The sequence below is a fragment of the Centruroides sculpturatus genome, unplaced genomic scaffold (genome assembly GCF_000671375.1).
Source record: "Centruroides sculpturatus isolate CEXI.00-Female unplaced genomic scaffold, Cexi_2.0 scaffold197, whole genome shotgun sequence".
Lineage (NCBI taxonomy): Eukaryota > Metazoa > Arthropoda > Arachnida > Scorpiones > Buthidae > Centruroides > Centruroides sculpturatus.
In genome coordinates this window covers 752,774-772,077 of record NW_019384591.1, presented here as the reverse complement: position 1 = coordinate 772,077, position 19,304 = coordinate 752,774, and the positions used below count along the sequence as shown (strand labels likewise).

At 28.6% G+C, this 19,304-nt stretch overlaps 1 protein-coding gene across 5 annotated transcripts in view; it reads right to left on the bottom strand.

Moving 5' to 3' along the window:
• Positions 1–813: 813 nt before the first annotated feature.
• Positions 814–19,304, bottom strand: part of LOC111624749 (protein crumbs homolog 1-like) — a 49,244-nt gene continuing 30,753 nt past the window's right edge. For 4 of the 5 annotated variants that reach the window (XM_023367685.1, XM_023367689.1, XM_023367688.1 and 1 more), the window contains 9 exons: positions 16,071–16,174; positions 11,905–12,116; positions 10,779–10,915; positions 9,667–9,820; positions 8,143–8,367; positions 7,842–8,078; positions 2,998–3,126; positions 2,666–2,924; positions 814–1,988 (listed from right to left, as the gene is read on the bottom strand). In XM_023367685.1, coding sequence (XP_023223453.1) covers positions 1,859–1,988; positions 2,666–2,924; positions 2,998–3,126; positions 7,842–8,078; positions 8,143–8,367; positions 9,667–9,820; positions 10,779–10,915; positions 11,905–12,116; positions 16,071–16,174 — 1,587 coding nt within the window. In that variant the 3' untranslated portion in view covers positions 814–1,858. The remainder of the gene's footprint in view (positions 1,989–2,665; positions 2,925–2,997; positions 3,127–7,841; positions 8,079–8,142; positions 8,368–9,666; positions 9,821–10,778; positions 10,916–11,904; positions 12,117–16,070; positions 16,175–19,304) is intronic. The other variant, XM_023367686.1, reaches the window with a different exon arrangement.

The following is a 19,304-nucleotide window of genomic DNA, read 5'->3' as shown; positions in this document are numbered from 1 at the left end:
TAACTATCGCATGGGTCTACTTAGTCTTAAACGTTTTGTGGCTAGAGAGGATCGTTGCCATTTTCACTCCCTTTCCAAGAGTTATCGATATTCTACAATATACACTACGATAATTAATTAATTAATATTAAATTAGAGAATATTTACTGAAGTTTGTTTGCGCAAATATCACGAAAATGGATATTAAGTTAAAATATTCCATAAGGGAAAGGAGGAGACTTGGCATGCAATTTCTCAATTTTCGCATTGAATTTTGGCCATTAAATACCGTCGTTAGGTTCTAATGAACATTATCAGTTCAAAACTTTCAATCAAATTTTACGATCTCGAAATGTTTCTGAAACCGAAATTATTTTAGATATTTGAATCTTGTCGTTAGTAATGTTTTAGTTTCATCATTAGTTCTAGTTATTCAAGATGGCCACCGAACTAATGATAAACTTGTACAACTTTAAAGGGATGATAATCGTATCAGATACAACTTATTTTATTTTCCTCCCCGCTATAAAACTTTCATTAATCAAGTTTCCTAAACTATTTCACAAACTTTTTTAAATAAATGTTTTAAAAAATATCTAGACTTAGGTACATAAAAATGATTTTTATTAGAATAAGGATATACAGAAAAGAACTATAGAAAAATCATACACGTAACGTTTACATTTATATATATTTATTTATTATGTGAGATGAACACTAAATTGTACCGAGATAAGATTTACAGACATGATGTACAGGAAATAGCTAACCGGGAATAAAAAAAAGGCAAAAGAATAAAAAATCACTTAGACCAATAATCTTCCTTCGTCTATCTCTGTAGGCTGTGATTCTAATGTCCTTCTAACGCCTGACCCTAAACAATCGATCAACCGAGTTCTGAAGACATTACCAGTACAGATCATCTGAAAATACCTTCCAGTATTTGGCAAAATCGTTTTCAAATCCTTGCAAGAAATATTTGATTTTTTTTTTACTTCACTTTCTTTTCTTTCTGCAAAGTTGGTTGGTCTTTAGCTTGCGTCATTGAAATCTTGGTTTGTTTAGATGGGTGAAAAATAACCCACTATTAAATAGGTCACGTAGTTCCTTCTTTGGAATCTTTCTAGTCATAAATCTCCAGGTATTAAAGAGTATTTGAAGAGAATGAGTTTTAAAAAAGTCTTCCAAAGAAAGAAACCACTTTTGATCACGCGCCATTCAAATTAATTTTGCTATTAATCCCGCTGAGAAAATCTGTTTTGGTCAATCTTTTTTTAATGGTCTTAACAGCGTCATTGTGCAAAATTATAATTACACTCGTAGATAAAAATTTACCACTCCACCAATTTTTTAATAATTGTTTTTCCTTTTTTTAACACATATAAAATTCTTATTGGGGCTATTTTTTATTAGTATCAAATAATTTTTTCACGCATTAATTATCTAATAAATATAAGATTAAATTGACAAATCACTTGGGAGATAATGGAAGATGATCTTTCTGGTCAAAAAATAACAACGCGATGCAACAAATTCGTTGTATGAAGATAATCCTAAATATCCTCGAATAAATACATAGATAAAAAGTAATGAAATGACACAAGAGAGAATAAATATAATTCATTCGGATACAAATACTTTGCTGAGATTCTTTCCTAGAGTAGTAATGACTATAAGCACACGCTAGCGACCCTATCAAATGATAACTAAGTTCGAGGAAAGTCTTCGTGAGCGCCATCTTCCAATAGTCTCGAATACGTTTACATCAATGCGTTCTGGTCCACTTCAATCACGAGATGTACAAAAAACTGGGAGGGGTAGATGACGTCACGACGATGGCAGGACCGAAGCGAGAGTTGTCCTCTTTTTCTCACTCTTGCTAGTCGATGAGAGGCGCGCTCAAGTTGTCTACCAAATCCACGCTGGTGGCCTCGTATCCGGGATCCGGACAATGGTTCCTTTCAGAAACGCCTCCACGCAGGTTCAATAGAAACTTGTCCGGGTCTTCGCTGGGAATATACCGTGAGTGGTCTGAGTTGATTGATTTTGTAGGTTCATTAATATCTTTTTAAAATAAACAGTGATATCTACATGCCGTGCTGGTTTAACTCCTTTTGCATTTTACGCTACGCTTCAATTATAATACGTAAAAGTTAAACTAAATTATATGTTTAACTACACGTGAATTCCAGCACGACGTTTTCCTAATACAGGCGAATCGTTAAGTAGTGAGAAGGAAAAAAGTTCCAGTAAATAATTCAATTTTCTAAGTCCAGAGCGAAATATGAATTTTTATTTTAATTAATTTTTTATTTTTTATATTTGTTATTGTTACTCTGTATTTTAGTATATATTTCCCCCGTATTTTAGTATATTTTTCTGTATTTTAGTATTTATTTTAATGGGATTCGTTTATTGTTCATTGTATCAGGGGGTGTCAATTATAGTCTTAGCGACAACGCCTGTATAAAAATAAAAGAAATAAACTTTAATGAAATTTTGTCATTAATATTGCTTCGGATAATCAATATTGATAGGAACATCTGTGTGTGTGATTTTATCCTTTCTACTTCCTTTCTCATTTATTTCTCTAGTTAACGATTCATCCCGATAAGACGATAGGCAAAATAAATCGCTTAATTTCGATAAATTAATTAAAGAAAAATACGTCTATGGAGATACTCACAGTTTTTGTTGCTTAATATCGGAACACGATCTACTCAACTTTCTCGTGAAACGTTGATAAGTTTTATGCACCCTGCAGTGACAGATAACGACCACAGCCAGCACAATTAAGCAAGCACCTGCCAGTGCAGCAGCTGCGATATAGATGTTGTGTAGATGGTCCAGAGTTACGTCTGTAGCATCTACGTTATCTCTCTCCGCCACGTGCACCGAAGTGTCCTCCAAAGTGCGTGGAAGTGGTTGAGCAGGATACATTCTTTCTGCAATTATAATAATTAATTCTATAAACGCGAATTTTCAATTTTCCACAAAGTTTAATTGTCAACTTGTTACCTTCGCATATATCTCCGGTGTAACCAGGCAAACAAGAGCAGAAAAAAGAATCCAAATTCGGAAAACACGTCCCACCATTTTGACACGGGCTTGGATAACACGGATCGTAATGTTGCGTACACCCGGGACCTGAAAATATTTATATTTCAAAATGTTACGGTTACGGCACACTTTTCCTCTTGTAAAAGCGCTGTAAAACGCCAAATCGCCAACGATTATTTAATATCTGACTGCAATTCTAAGTTGTATCTTATTTAAAATTCTCATCTCGTAATAGCAATTGTATGCTGTAGATAAACCAAACTAAAAATGGATTGCTGACTTTTCACATTTTATTTAATAGTTTCAAGCGATTTGGTTTTAAAAAAAACAAAATTAATTCATATGTAAGGATAATATGTAATTGCATTTATGACTTGATCTATACTTATGATTCTTTTATAAGAATTTTCATGTTAAATATGATTCGTATTCTATAATTAATGATTTTAATGATAATTGTGTTGTTAGTGTTTTTGACTTAATTCTTCACTTGACAAATTAATTGGGCTGCAATTTAAAAAAAATAATTATAGACCTATAAATTCCCACTGTCAGTTTGCCTGTCCTTTCTTAATCTCGAGAAAGATGGAAATCGCGACCAGATACGGAAAGCTTAGTGGCAGGAGTCCTAATTAACTATATACGAACTTCCGAACTAAACTAGAAGTCACGTAATTTCAATTCAAAAAGTTTCTCCTGAAAGCAGTTAATAGATGATAGGCACGATTCTATTGTTATCAGGAAGAGTATGATGTACAGGGACAAGACACTACTAATTTGAGATAGAAAATATCTATTTTAAAATTAAATAAATTATAAATATGATTAAAAACTGTAGCTCAATTAATTTTTGTTCTTTTTATTTTAAATTCTTTCCTTCCTATTGGCACTAAAACGATATTTTTCGGTCATGCCCACAACTAGAGCGAGGAAAGGGCACGAAATATACGAGGCATACTTTCCATGAAAATATTTTCCTGTAGTTTTCGATTGCCCGGATTCGAACTCGGGTCCCTCCTGCGTCAATTTTTTAATATTAATACAAAATAGTTTGCAATTTTTTACTTTTATTAATGTAATTATTTTTTCTGTTTTAATAAATATTTATTAACTGTTGTAAATATTTCAGAATGCATAATATATTTATGTATTCTGTAATATTTATTGTAAAAATAATTTAATGCGCATAAATATTTGTAATTTTAAACCTTTCAAAAATCAATATACATCTTTAAATATTCATTAAAATAACTTGTCGACAAATTTTCATTTTAATATTATTTTAGCTGTCAATAAAGATATATTAAAAAACGTCGTTTTGATTTAACACATTTAGAGTGCAAGCTCTAACTAATTCTGCCAATTATCTTTAAGAGCATTTAATATCAACAGAACTTCAGAAGGAATATTGAATTGCTTTCAATTTTTCACAAAAAAATAATGTCTCTAGGGTATATTCAAGCAACTCGTTTAAATTTTGAAACGAATATTTTTATTAACTTTGCGGAAACTCGAAAAATTTTAATTTTAAAAGTCAATTTTGGAAAGTAACAAAAAAATATTTCCCCCCAAAAAAATACTTTAGCTTTTCTTTTGTCTTTTTTTTACTTCTCTCTTTCCTAAATAAACTTAACATTTTTTGTCATTTTCCACTGATTTTTAATAACTAGCAATGAAGTTTCTATATTTTTGAATAATTAAACATCATATTTTATTTAAAATATTTTTAAATTATTATTTTCCTTAAGTTTACAAGCGTTAATTATGATATAAATCACGCATACATCAATTACTTCATATAGAACTGTTTATTGTTATGACTAACTCGGACTAATATATACAAATTTTGAATGTCTTCGACCCTTCAAAAATTCATATAATTTAACAATAAATAGCTATTTTAGTTGACATTAGCTAAGAATAACATTGACTGCATAATAATGAGTTCTCTAATCTTAGCTTTAGAATATCCAATCTTTAAGTAGGCGATTCGATGCCGTGAGCAGAATACTAAATACCAGTACTTCTCCATGTAAACAGTTAGATGATAACGGGAATTTTTGTAACAGAAATGATGATAACGGCTAGTGAGATAGCAAGTAACATGAAAAAAACATCAATAAAAATCGTAGATTTTATCATCTTTCGGATTTATAGTGATGATAATTGCTTCTTTGTAGATTTTGTGTATTATTCTTTATTTTGTATTATATTCTGTATATTATATATATTATATACGTAATATTTTGTATATTATTCTTATAATTGTAAGTGTACGAGGTATTTATCATAAAAACTTCCGTTAAATGTGTGTTAAAATTCATATAAGAGATTGTAAATATTATTTTTTTTGAAGTTATTAATTCTATTATTTGCTTTAAATATGAAGAAACTACTATAAATTATACGAAATTGTAAAGAAAAAATATAAAAATTTCGATTTTAACAACTTTTTCTTCTTTCTTTTTATATAATTTATTGATGCTCCCTTAAGTGAGTTGTGATTCATTATTAAAAATTTTCTCTGGAATAAGACAACGTATTACTTATTCTAATAAGTTAAATTTTGTAATGATTATTTATGGCAGTTGGGTTAACATCTTTCATGAGTAACAAAGTTCTGCTCACTTTATCTAGTATACTTCAGATAAGAAGATTGAAGATAGAAAATAATTTCCACTTTCTTAAAGCATTTATGTCTGATTATTTACTATAATTTTAAGCATAATATGCTTGGATATAATTGCATATAAAGTATATATATATATATAAATTTATAAAGTATATTTGTATGAATTAATATTGCTTAAAACAGTGGCTCTTTAACTTTTTTTTATGGATTCTCAGAAATATCAAATTATTCGGTTAAATTATCAAAGTTTTTGATCAAATTGCTTGATCTGTTATTTATTAACTGATTGTTAAAGCCTTAAATAATGGAAAACTCTTTAAATTTTATGATAAATCTGTCCAAAAAAAACAACAATCACACAAGCTAAATTACATAAAGTTTGATCTTGGATGTATGACTAATATATCAAATCTTTTATAGTAATTGATACGTTAAGTTAATATATGTTATTATATACTAGTAGCCAGGGACGCCCCCTAGTGGGCGTTCTTTACAAATTTCCATGAGGCACGGTTCCTTTGACTTTTTTGTTCCTATCAATATGCTCTACAGCTCTGTAAAAGTCCGAATGGTAAGATTTACCCCGCGTTTTTTTATGCAGCGAGAGTGTAGCGAAATGACGTCACGAGCAGTATTGGCCAATTAAAAACCAGTTTCAGTGTGTTCGCTGTAAAGCGCTTCTCGAGCGCTGCATAAAAAAACGCGAGGTTACCCTCCGAATGAAGAGGTGGCGATCCCCCCAAACTGTAGCCCCCTGTGCGNTTTGCCATTTAAACTAAAATAAACTTTACCTATTAATATATAGCTTTAACTATATTATATTCTACAACAGTTGAGATTTTCGAGGAATATTTAACTCAAATATTAGAAAGTTTCTCAGTTTATATTTTGATTTAATTTTAGCATTACATTTGCATAAATTAAATTTGAATGATTATTAAGTTATTATTTTAAACTTCCCGGTATATATAATTAAATACATAATTAGTTCACAGTTAAATGATATATTCATGGTTATAAAAAATTAAAAATTTATATAAAAATTGAATGTGTTTTTACGATTTGAATAAAAGTTTGTTATGCATTTATAAACATTTCTTTATCTAGCAACGTTAATTCACGAAGTTTACACAAATTCTATAAGCCGCATCACAACTTTCAGTATATCATGCATAAAGTTTAGGTTAGAAGTGTACTAAAATATATAAGCAACATTAAATATTCATTGCAAAATAAGTGTTGCTTATTTAACTCAACTGACACTGTCAACGACTTGTGACACGTCCTTATCTTAAACTTATCGGATTTCTTTCCAAAAGGAGGAAAATTATTTCAATTCTAATCTGAGGTCAAACACACTTTTCCATCTTATATTACTTTCACTCTCTGAGTAGATACGTTATTTCTGCTTAAAAAATTTAAGTACTTAAGTACTTTTTAGATGTATGAAAGACTCTGCTGGCATCCTAATAAATTTGTTTTCTGCATACCAGGATGCCTATAACTTCTACATATCATTATTAATAATAAATAAACATATGGAATAATAATTTATAGAATGCTTTTAATAATATTTTAATTTAAAACTAATTATGCTTATTAAAAATTAACAATTTAATATTCTCTTCTGCGTAAATTAAATTAAAAATTAAAGTTAAATTAGCTTATAGTTTATTGTTTAAATCTAATTTAATTGTTAAATTCTTATTTTGAAAACTTAATATGATTATTATTATTATTATTTAAAACTTTTTACTTATTAAGATTTAAATACTTTTGATAAAAGTTTTTACTCTATTCAAATATTTTTTAAGATTTTACTTTAAATTGCAAAATTCCTTCAACAGAATTGGAATAGAAAATAGCAGTTCTTTAGCTCTATCCTTCTTCACACTTTATTTTATGACTAGTATGGCGTGTTATCAAGGACATTTCGAACATCATTCATTTGCTTTTTTTATACATTTCCATAAATCCCTTTGGCTTATATTGAACGACCTATCAACTCTATGATATCATCAAATCAGAAAAGAGGATAATGTATTCTAGCATTGCTCTACATCCCGCATCCTTTCGCACATAAACTACTTTAATTTCGTTCGGTGTGCTTACATTTATCAGAAAACTACGCATCTTGTTTAATTTATATATTAAAAAAAAAGAAGTTTACCATTATAACCCGGATGACAGATACAACTATAATTATTTCCTCTGTCGACGCATTGCGCCGGTGGAGGGCAAGGATTAGGTTTGCAAAGGTCGACTTTAATCTGGCATCTCCTGCCGATATAACCGGGTCCGCAATGGCACTTATAACTCGCAACAAGATCTTCGCAATCACCTCCGTTAATACAAGGACTGGAATCGCATTCGTCGTATTCAAACTCGCAATGATCGCCACCATAACCTAGATAATGCAATTTATTAATTATGGAGTATTTAAATACGATTTTGAAGATCATCGAACTTACCTGGTAAACAATAGCATTTATATTTTGCTATACTATCTTCACACATACCATGAACGCATGGGTTCGATAAACATTCGTTGATGTTGATCTCACATTCTTTTCCTGTAAATCCTTGTGGACAGTCACAATAGTATGAGGTCTGATTACCGTGGCAAGTGGCATTGTTGTGACAAGGCTTCTTATCGCACTGATTAACTTCTTCTTCACATGACTGGCCTCGATAACCTAAGAGGAAAAAAACTCGATTTAATTTAAAGCATTTTATCTGATAATATCTTCGATAGTTGATTTGATAGTAGCCCTGTTAGCAATTATTACAATCAGACGACTTAATAGGCACATTTTTTATGTAAAATAATAAACACAGTTTAATTATCATCATATAATTTATATGATATTAGCTACTTAAATTACAAATAATTTTAAAAAACAGAGGGCTAAATCTTGGTATCTATAAATAAAATATGCTACAGTCTGAATTAAGTAGCATAAAAGTTGACAACTGTAATCGACCGAAAATTCATATTAACTTCCATTAAAAGCATGCTTTGCGACAGTTAAAATATGAATTTTGAACCTATAATCACATTAATTGTATGTAGCGGATATGTAACAGAATATTTATTCGATTATATATTCAAGTATAATTACAATAATTCAAGTTTAAGTTCCAACAAAAATAAATTTTGTCATTAAATATTAAACATGGGAGAAATTAATCGCGGTGTGACGTACAGTACGAAATGTATCATAAACATTATTAGTGACAGGAAAAAAATGGCGTAACAATTGTTTACGAAAATACATTGCATAAAGACTAACTCGTCTCGCCAACATGATCATTGCCAATAACACACAATCAATATAGTTACTTGTCAGAAAAAATTGTCAAATGTGCAGACCTGTCTGCAGAAAGAAGACCGTGGTAGACGGATAAAGCGGTCACAGTAACAGTAATCCTCTCTGTCACCGTGTTATCTCAAGAACGTTACACCGAGTGTACAAATGCTATCTACACTCTACACACACACGCGCGTGGCATTAAATTATAAAGGTTTCAATTTAATAGCTTTGCCATTTAAACTAAAATAAACTTTACCTATTAATATGTAGCTTTAACTATATTATATTCTACAACAGTTGAGATTTTCGAGGAATATTTAACTCAAATATTAGAAAGTTTCTCAGTTTATATTTTGATTTAATTTTAGCATTACATTTGCATAAATTAAATTTGAATGATTATTAAGTTATTATTTTAAACGTGCCGAACAATCAATTGGAAATAACCTTGACCATGACTTTTTTAAAGTCCTTAAGAAATTGGAACATAAATACTTTTATAGCATTTATGTCCTAATTTTTGTTGGCAAAATTTCTTTTATATCTTTATTATTTTTTTAAAATATTTTCTTCTTAAAAATAAAATGCTTTTTTGTTACCGTAGAAAATTCCCGTGCGATAGATTAAATTATATAAGTTTAAAAATAGCAAGTGTTTTTTTTTATTTAGGAAAGTTTTTACCATGAGGACATAGACATTGATAGGTGGTCCCAATCAATCCTTCGGAGATGTCTACGCAGAATCCTCCGTGCTTACAAGGGTTCCCATAGCAACCATCTCTTTCTCCGCAGTATCTCCCGCTGTATCCTGGACAGCAACGACACGTAAAAGATGCCTATAAGAGAAAAATATTCTTCAGCATGTGGATGGATCGGTGAGATTCTAATATCAGCTGATAAAATAGACACAAGAGCGATCAATATCCAAAATTTCAATCGCAATTCGACACGTCCAAACAATCACATGGGACATTTTGACAAGTAAGAGAAGTTTTAATATTGACAATGTCATAGTGGATCTTTTGCAAACATTCTATCGATTTTGAGAAGAATGTGGCGACAAGAGATATTTGTTTAGCTATTGACTATATGGGCAAAACGGGATAGGTAAATCTTCGATAAATTTGGTTAAAGAGATAGAAAAAAATGATAATTCGATACTCTATTTCATTGAAAATTCTTAACAATAAAAAAAATTGATAAAAATATTCATAAGGAGTTAATTTTTTCAAAATTCATTTCTTTTTTGTTAAAGTTTTGATATATTTTTCCAGTCGTAAACTCAGCAGATGTATACGGTTTGTTTATGATTTTTTCTTCAACATTTAGGCTAAAACTGGCATTAGAAAGAACAAAATGAGCAATTACTTGTAAAAATATAGGTTCCATTGTTTGAAATAAAAAATATTACTGTTTAGATTTGTATATTTATTATAATATAGAGTAGGATTTTTACGCTATATTATAATAAATATCTGTAAGCACATGTAATGAAGGGCATACGACTATATGTGCTTAAAAATATCCTACATACCTTCAGCTGCATCCTTGTTACAGTTTATGAAATTATTCATGATAGTCATCCAATATCCTTATGAATTTATATTTTCCGAAATACTACACATGATTAAATTTAAATAATAAAATATCATTTTATATATATATAACTATAGATAATAAATTAAAGTAGAGGTATCACGTAGAATTTCTATATATCTTTATATATAAAAAAGATTAATCGTTTTGCTGTGTTAAAATTACACTCCAAGAAACATTTCCAAGCTAGAATGATACCTTATCGGCTTCACTGATGCAGTTTCCATAGCCTGAACATAATACCGTAGAAGGCATTTTAGAACATTCTTGCGGTTTCACTGTAGTGTTAAGTCTCCAACTCAGACCACAAATTGCTGAAGGAAAATTTAACTTTACTAAAAAAATAAAGAAAAAATAAGTTAATTCAATATTATTTCGAAATCTTTATCATTTAATTAAATTTTAAAAAGTTTTGAGTTAGCAGCCTACAACAATTTTTAAACAGTTTTATTTGCATTGCAAATTAGAAACGGAGAATAAGTGCTATATTATATTAAATATGTTATCAAAGTAGAAAAAATAATTCCGAAAAAAAGTGGAAGAGATAAAAAAAATTCTTATAAAAATATGTGGTTCTATGTAAATATCTGCTGAAATATCTGTATATTTTAATGGAAAATAATTTTAAAATTTAAAATAGATTAGTGAGTGGTTGAAAAAATGAAAATGGATAAAGGAAGATATTCCTTCTATTTCTATAAAATATTTCAATCAATTTTAACTAAAATATATATTCTGAAAGATCTTTCCTTAAAGCAATTTCTTTTTGCTTTTCTTCTTTTCTTCCACTTCTCAAGATTATTTATTTTCTTTTAATCCGTCCAATATAATCTCAGTAATGGGTGATTTAAAACTTAAACTACCGGTAACAAATTAAATAGATTTCAAAGTAAATATTTATTTTTTTGAAATATTTTAAATGAATCTAATACATTAATAAGTATGAAAAGCCTGTTTTACTTTAAATGCAATATAAATATCTACCAGAATTCGAGTACATAAAAGAATGTTACGTATAACTTTTTTGGACACAGATGAAGAAAATGTTATTTAAAATGAAAACAGATTGAAGTTTTTACTGTTAAATTTTTAAAGTAGAACATTATATCATCCCTTGTGAGTAGCCTATATTTTCAAATTTATTGCTTTTCTGCTTTTCTAACATGAATTTATATCACTGTCGTCAGATTTAAGTTGTTCTTAACCAGATTTAACATTCCGAGACTTAAAGAGGGGATGATGTATGCGCAAATTTAGAGGTTGAAAGGCCCAGACAAATAGTCGACATACTTCATTTGGCTTATTACTCAGAACCGATGCTTACCACTGAATAAATGCACTCCCGCTGTTAATATATCCGTTCCGAGGGAGACATTATCTTTGATGTCAGCTGGTCTGCTTATCAATGGTACTTCTGGTTGTTTCATGACGTCACAAGTATAAACTTCTTCCAATGACATCGGATTGATGGTTAACTGGAGAGTAGTCCAGTTTTTATTGTCGTTGTCTTCATAATCTGATACGTCTATCCAAAGCCTAAATTCCAAGGGAAACTACTCAAAAATAATTCACCACTTTAATGCTATTACAATTATAATTATCATTTACATACTACTTTAATACTGTAATTATATTATTATGTATCGTATTTGATTATGTCATGTAACGCTGATGATTCTTAATGATTATTTTAACTGTTATTATCAAGTAGTTATTATTAAAGACATCATCAACTTCGACATTGTTAACTCAAATGGCCATAAGAGAAGAGAACTTCGATTCTTATAATAGAAGTAATAACATTTCAATTCGACTTTATTAAAATCTCTAAATTTTATTTTTTAAAAGCAATAAATATCATTAAATCGTCTTAGAAAACAATTTTCCCGGATTACTCTATATTATTCTGACTTTTTACTTTATTTTTTGCTCAAGTAAAATCGATGTTTGCCATCTGGTACACGTTCGTTGATAAAATAAATTATTTATTCGAGAGAACAGATCAATGAATCTACCTGATCATGTGATTATATATAAATAATGTGTTTGTATCTATATAATTTATATTATTTGGGTCTGGCAATGATTAGCTTTTAATAATTTGCGATGAACAATAAATGAATAATATTGATTGGAATTAACAGAATTACTGGAAAATTCTATTTACAAGATATAAAACTATTTATCAAGGTGTATAAAATTTTACTAGTTTGAAATGTTTAATTCGATCTCCATACATGTAAACGTGGAACCACCTGTCGATTATTTCATCACGTTATCTCATTCCTAGCTTCAGAAACATCTAGAGTAGCAAATGGACAGAAAAAAATCTATCAAAGGGAAAATAACACAGAAATAGAAGCAGAGATGTAATGGAGCTTAAGTCATTGCAAAACCTCCAGATATTCTCTTACGCCATTTGACTGCTACTCTATCAACTCCATCTGGATTTATTGATTCAGAAAGAAAGAGGGATTATTTCTTTTTTTCCTTCTCCTAAAAGATCGCTAAAAATTTTCTAAAATCGTCCAATTTTTATTAAAAGAATTAATGTTTAAGAATGCGACATTAAAATCGCGGGGTAAAAAACGACGTTGCGCAAATGATGCGTGACTAAAGATCATAAACATCTATCTTGCTTAGTATATACATAATTTAATAAAATAGCTAAACGAATATCAAATAAATATCTTTAAAGATATTTATCCTTGCTTAGTTACCCTTTTCATTAGAAAGTTGTAAATGATGTCACTCAAAGCATCTCAAGAATCTTTATATGTAACTTGTTTTGTATAAAGTTAATGTAATTTACTTTATTCCACTACTTTGTCGACTTAACGAACTATTTGTGTGAAAAGTTATCAAAAGAGATAGAAATCGATACAGGAAATAACTTAATTCAACAGACTTTGCTCGAATCGATTTGACTTGAAGGATTTGGATGTACAAATGTTATTACTTTTGCAAATAAACCTCGATTGTTATAGATTTATTCCCGTGAAACCAACTAATTTGGCAGAAGTTTGGTTTAGTTTGGTATTCTAATGTGAATTTCTTATGGTTATCCATATGCAGTTTTATAGAATGTTTACTACTTAAGGTTAAGGTTAAATAAACAAAATAAATTTTGAGGAAAATACATCCGAGAGATTAATGTTGCCTTATTGTTCTAGAAAGGAAATTCAATTAAATAGAAAACTTCGTTCCTGTGGGAAGTTTTCTTATTATGTAAAGCAGGTATACAAAATTATTCACATCTCCATAATTCAAATGCTTCAACAGTTACGTGATTCTATTACACTAAAAAGCATCATTTTTGAAGCTTACGTGTGTTACACGAAGCTTGTAAATTTTATAATTGTTGTTGGCACTTCCCATTTATGACATATGTTAGATTATTGGTGTGTTATGACTTAATAAATTTACGGAATTTTCAACAAAATATAGTTATTCGGTATTCCGCTTGAGTATGTCTACCTATAAAATATTCTCGAGAGAATATTGTTCTACGTTAATTCCTGTTTTATATGCTGACAACAACTCTGTAAAATTTTATTCTTTCGCGCACAAATGTTTGGTTTTTCAACTACAAGCTAAGGTTTTCTAAAATACGTGACATGATATCAAAATTTGCGTAAAATACCGTTTCACCTAAGAGAAAATAGCCCATTTAATTTATACCTGTGAAGATTATTCAATTTATTTAGAATTATTGATCATGCGACAATTTTGAAACTATTCTGCAAGTTGGACCTGAATTCTTTTATTTTAATTTTCTCAATTATACCCATATAATTTACATACAATCATTGAATCATTAAGCACAGAAATGCACCTTTCCAAATAGCCAATTAAATTAGAAAATGACCAATAATTAAATAGATTTAAATGAGAATTTCGTCGAATTTATTGTGCCAATAAGGAATTTACAGCGCTTAAAATAAAATAATTTATTATGGAATAGGTCTCATTTGTCATTCTGTATGACAAATTATTAAAAATAATTAGATTTAATTAAGTAATTACTAATATATGTAAATTATTGCAGTTTAATTTTTTAATTAAAAAATACCGAACTACGTCCATATTATTTCCAAAATTTTTTAATAAAATTCCTCTTGGAGACAGCTAAGTTGAATAAACCACAAATATTAAAAAGAATTGACGTCATTCTTTTCGTTACCATCCGGCATTTGACACGTTCAATATTTTATAAGTTTAGAAACAGAAATTTAATATCCGTAAACTTAAGTGGAAAAGTCAAAAATTTACTTTTATCAATCGGTTTTTCAAAAAGTTAAATATCCAATGTTTATATATCTTACAAAATGTCCTATAAAAAATTTCTATTCTTCCCCTTTTAATAATAAAAATAAAAGAAATAACATTTCTTAAAATATAATTACAGTAAATACAATACTTTTATTATTTTAAGGAAAAAATATTTAAAAAATTCTTTCCGTCCTACGGACATTAAGAGGCCTTTTGCAAGTCCATTATTGGTTCGGCCAGGCCCACAATGGGGCGGTCGGGTGATGATGGACGAGGCCCGACATATCCTGACGGAACTCCTCCCAAAAAATTCCTAGGGAGTTTTCGACCCGTCCGAATTCGATTCCGGGTTCCTAGAGGGTAAGGCTGCCACCTTGACCTGTCGGCCATCCGGCCGTCTTAGTCCATTATGGGTTCAGCCAGGTCCATAATGGGGTGGCCTGGTCGCGAGGCCCACAATGGATATATCAGGCTCCATACCACGACATATCCGAACCATTCTGCGAAAAATTCCTGGAGATTTTGACCCGTCCGGATTCGATTCCGGGTGCTCCAGAGCGTTACCCCAACTACTCAGCCATCTGACCATAAAAACAAAAAATAAAATAAATTAAAAAACAATACTTTTTAACTTATTACTTTTATTTATTTTTAAATAAAATCTTATTTATAACAGAAATCAATACTAATCTAAATTGATTCGATTCTTCTATTATTTCCTGAGTCGTTATTCCGAATTCAAAAGAAAATCGAAATTAAATGAACCATTCTTTTATATTTGAATTTTGATTATATTAAAACTTTAATCCCATTATTATAATCTTTAAAATAATCTTAAAATATATCATCATATTAACATGAATAATTTAAATAAGTGACATTTTCTAATTTATAACACTTTTTTTAATCTTTAAAAATAATCTCGTTCATACATTTTCTATAGAAATTTATAATTAATTAAGCTACGATGATTAATCCAATTTAAAATTTTATTGATCGTATTTTATTATTTAAAAGTAATCTTACAAAAGAAACATCGATTTGAATAAAGGTTAAGAAGTAGGCCTAATTTTAAAAAGAAAACGTCGATGATGTCATTTTAAAATAACTAATAATCATTCTTACGTAATTTAAAATTCGTATTTCAAATTTAGAAACTAGCCAATAACGTTGAATTTCTATTGAAAAATTCAAATTTTTGAATTTCGTCATACTTACGTTAACCAATCACCGAGCTGGAGATCTACTTGAAGAACGGATACAAGTATACCGTCTTGAGGAGAGGATGAGGTTGTGCAAGGGTCACCTACTTGGCAAGCGATCTGTGGAAAGAAACGATAACAAATAAGAGATTAAATAAAGAAAAAATTTCCACGTTTTCAACGTTATACACTTTTTAAAATTGCCAATAATTTTTATTTAAAAGTTTTCGTAACATAAAACAAATTGGCTAAATAAATTTACTGTATTTTAATATTTTCCCAAATAAATCGTTTAAATTTACTCGAATAGAAAAGTATTTTTGATTTGTTCAAATTATATTATTCTAAAATATTATTTTGTAAACAAGAAAACCGATTTCTGATAAACCAATTCATCAAAATAATTTAAATAATACTACTACCAAAAAAAACCAAAAAGTAAAATCAAAAACTAATTATTTATAAAATTCAAAGCGTTTATCAAATAAAAAATAAATTGGTGTGTGTCATATTCTTGTGAATAAAAGTAACCAATTTTATAGATTTCCCGGTAGCATATAAATTTGATTCCGTACGAAATAATCTTTAGATCTCTATGGACTGAATCATAGAGATGTGAAGATTTTATTTTCTTCTTTCAGATTTACAAAAGAATTTCACATTCTTATTCGATTGGAAAATAATCTTGTTGAAGTTTTTTTTTAAACATCGATCAATTTAAATCTAATTGTATTTACAAGATGAAGTGTGCTCCTTTTATTATTAAATATGCCGATTTTTATTAAGAAAAATATGAATATTCTCATATTAAAGAACGGGTAATGGATATAAGATAATACGGTTTTAAAATCAAAAATTTGCAATATGTATATATATTTTTTTTATTTGTAAATACTGTATTCAAAATTCGAAATTTGATTTAACACAAATTTCTCAATAATTTCTTTTTAATGTAATTTCTGTTTGACTAAATCTTTGATACATAAAATGGACGGTACCGCTTCCTTGAGGGCGGTAGAAGACTCAAGTGGGCGCTGGGGGAGTGGGAATTGGAAGATAGGGGGAAAATTCATTTGAAGCAGAGTAAAAACAAAAAAAGGTAAGAAATACATGCACTAAAAGGAAAAGGCGTTAGTCCGAAAAGTTTAGGAAACACTAGACTAAGTCGTCCATTATATTAAAAATACCCTTCTCATTTTGTTATATTTATCCAATAAGTAATGATAAAGTAATCATCGATTTAAAAATAAAACGAAATAAAACTTTTTTCCTGTTATTATCTCCGAAAACATTCGTAGGATTCTTATCAATTATTGCTGAAGCTTCCAACTACTATTTGTTTTATAAGCGAGCCATCCTATTCATCATATTAATTTAATTTAAAAAATGCAGAAAAAGTGAATTATTACTTAGATCAGAGACTTAATGGATGGAGGAAAAAACGAATGGAAAAAAAAACAGCATATCAACAGAAGAGAATCGAATAACAAACATAATACAGATTCAGCATCCATAAGAATCAGTCATACCTATTCTATGTTATCCTGCTTATTTTGTTGCTCAAGATTAAAGAATTGCTATTAAATAAAAATATTAAATGTTTATATTATTATTTTTTTTATAGTTTATAAAAGTCAATACTTAAAAAAAATATTCCCGTTCTTATAAAAATACAATAAACATAAAAGGAATATTTGTTTTTAGAGGATCCATATTTATTTCGATTTATAAAAATTTAAGATTCAACTATAAATATTGAATCTAAATAAGTAGTATATTTTATATAAAAATTTCCCCCCTCCTTCTCTATAGATAGTTTGGATAAATGTAAGATTTTTCTATGTAAGTTTACCATCAAAGAACAGTTTTCAACCAGAATTTCTAACAATCTTTTTGACTTTTTATTCTGTCATCCTTTTTTTCTCTATTATTCTGGCACTTGTACATTTTAAAAATTTATTATTATTACTTTAGGATCGAAAATTTTCATTTCAACTTTTTATCAGACACATTAAGCCGTGTCGTTTATCATAAATAGTTTTGAATTTCGATTTTACTTTTTACATTTTTTCTAAATAATAGTTTACCAATGCAATTTTTCACGATAAATANGAGATTTAAACAAAATCCTGTTATATATTTTTATTTTCATACGAAACAAGATGCAGTTTGGTCGAAGAAATATATTTTTAAAAAAATGCATTTTTAAAATTATTTCTTCCTATAAATCCGCCCTTCTCTTTGGAATATCGACTGTACAAATACTAAAATCGCATACAAAAGTTTTTCGAAATTCCAGTTCAATATAAGACATTCTGATATTATAATGTCTATATAGGAAAATATTAAGTTGGAAAAAAAAGGAGAAAATGTTAAATTGATATTTCGCTTCGAAAAAGACATTTTAAGTATTAAGGTCGTTTAAAAGACATTTTAGAAAATCGAAAAAAGCTATCTTTACTATTTTTTCTGCCCTTTTTACTAGTTTTTAAACAATAATCATTTAGATAAGTATTTCTGTACAAATGATATCGACAGTGTTTGATTAAATATACATTAAATAGCTTAAAAATTTGTAGATTTTGATTAAAAATAATAATTTTTATATACATATACTCAATAAATCTTTTTCATAAATTAATTACTATAATGATAATGATCAAATCTATGTTAAATACCTTAAACTTTTGTAGCTTTTAATTAAAACATAATAATAATTTATATATATATACACTGAATAAACCTGTTTAAGAAATTAATTACTATGATAATTTAATTCTGAATATCTGAATAATTTTTATTAGTAAAACACGCGAATTGTTCATCCCTCTTTTTTATATTCATAAAATCTCACGTGCTGTTTGCTAAAATGGAGGTTTCTACACCGAATAATGAGAAATACGCGAGCAAGAATATAATATTTAATACTTTAAATCACTTTTTCTATCCTTTTCTTTTTAATTATTACTGTATTATAATGTTATTTTTGTATTGCGTGCCGAACAATGCAGTTCTACTTGCTTTTATAGCGTTACGATGATAATATATAAAAGTAAAACAAGAGCAAAATTAGATTTTAAAACAAAACACCTTCTCCTAAACTTCAATAATAATAAAAAATAAAGCCCAGAGCGAATAATTCTGCTATCTCTTTCTTTCTACAAGCAGGAAAACTTGTACATTTTATCACCACGTCGTTTATCGATCAGAAATCTCAAATATCTGAAGGAAACCGCAGAGAATTTTAAAA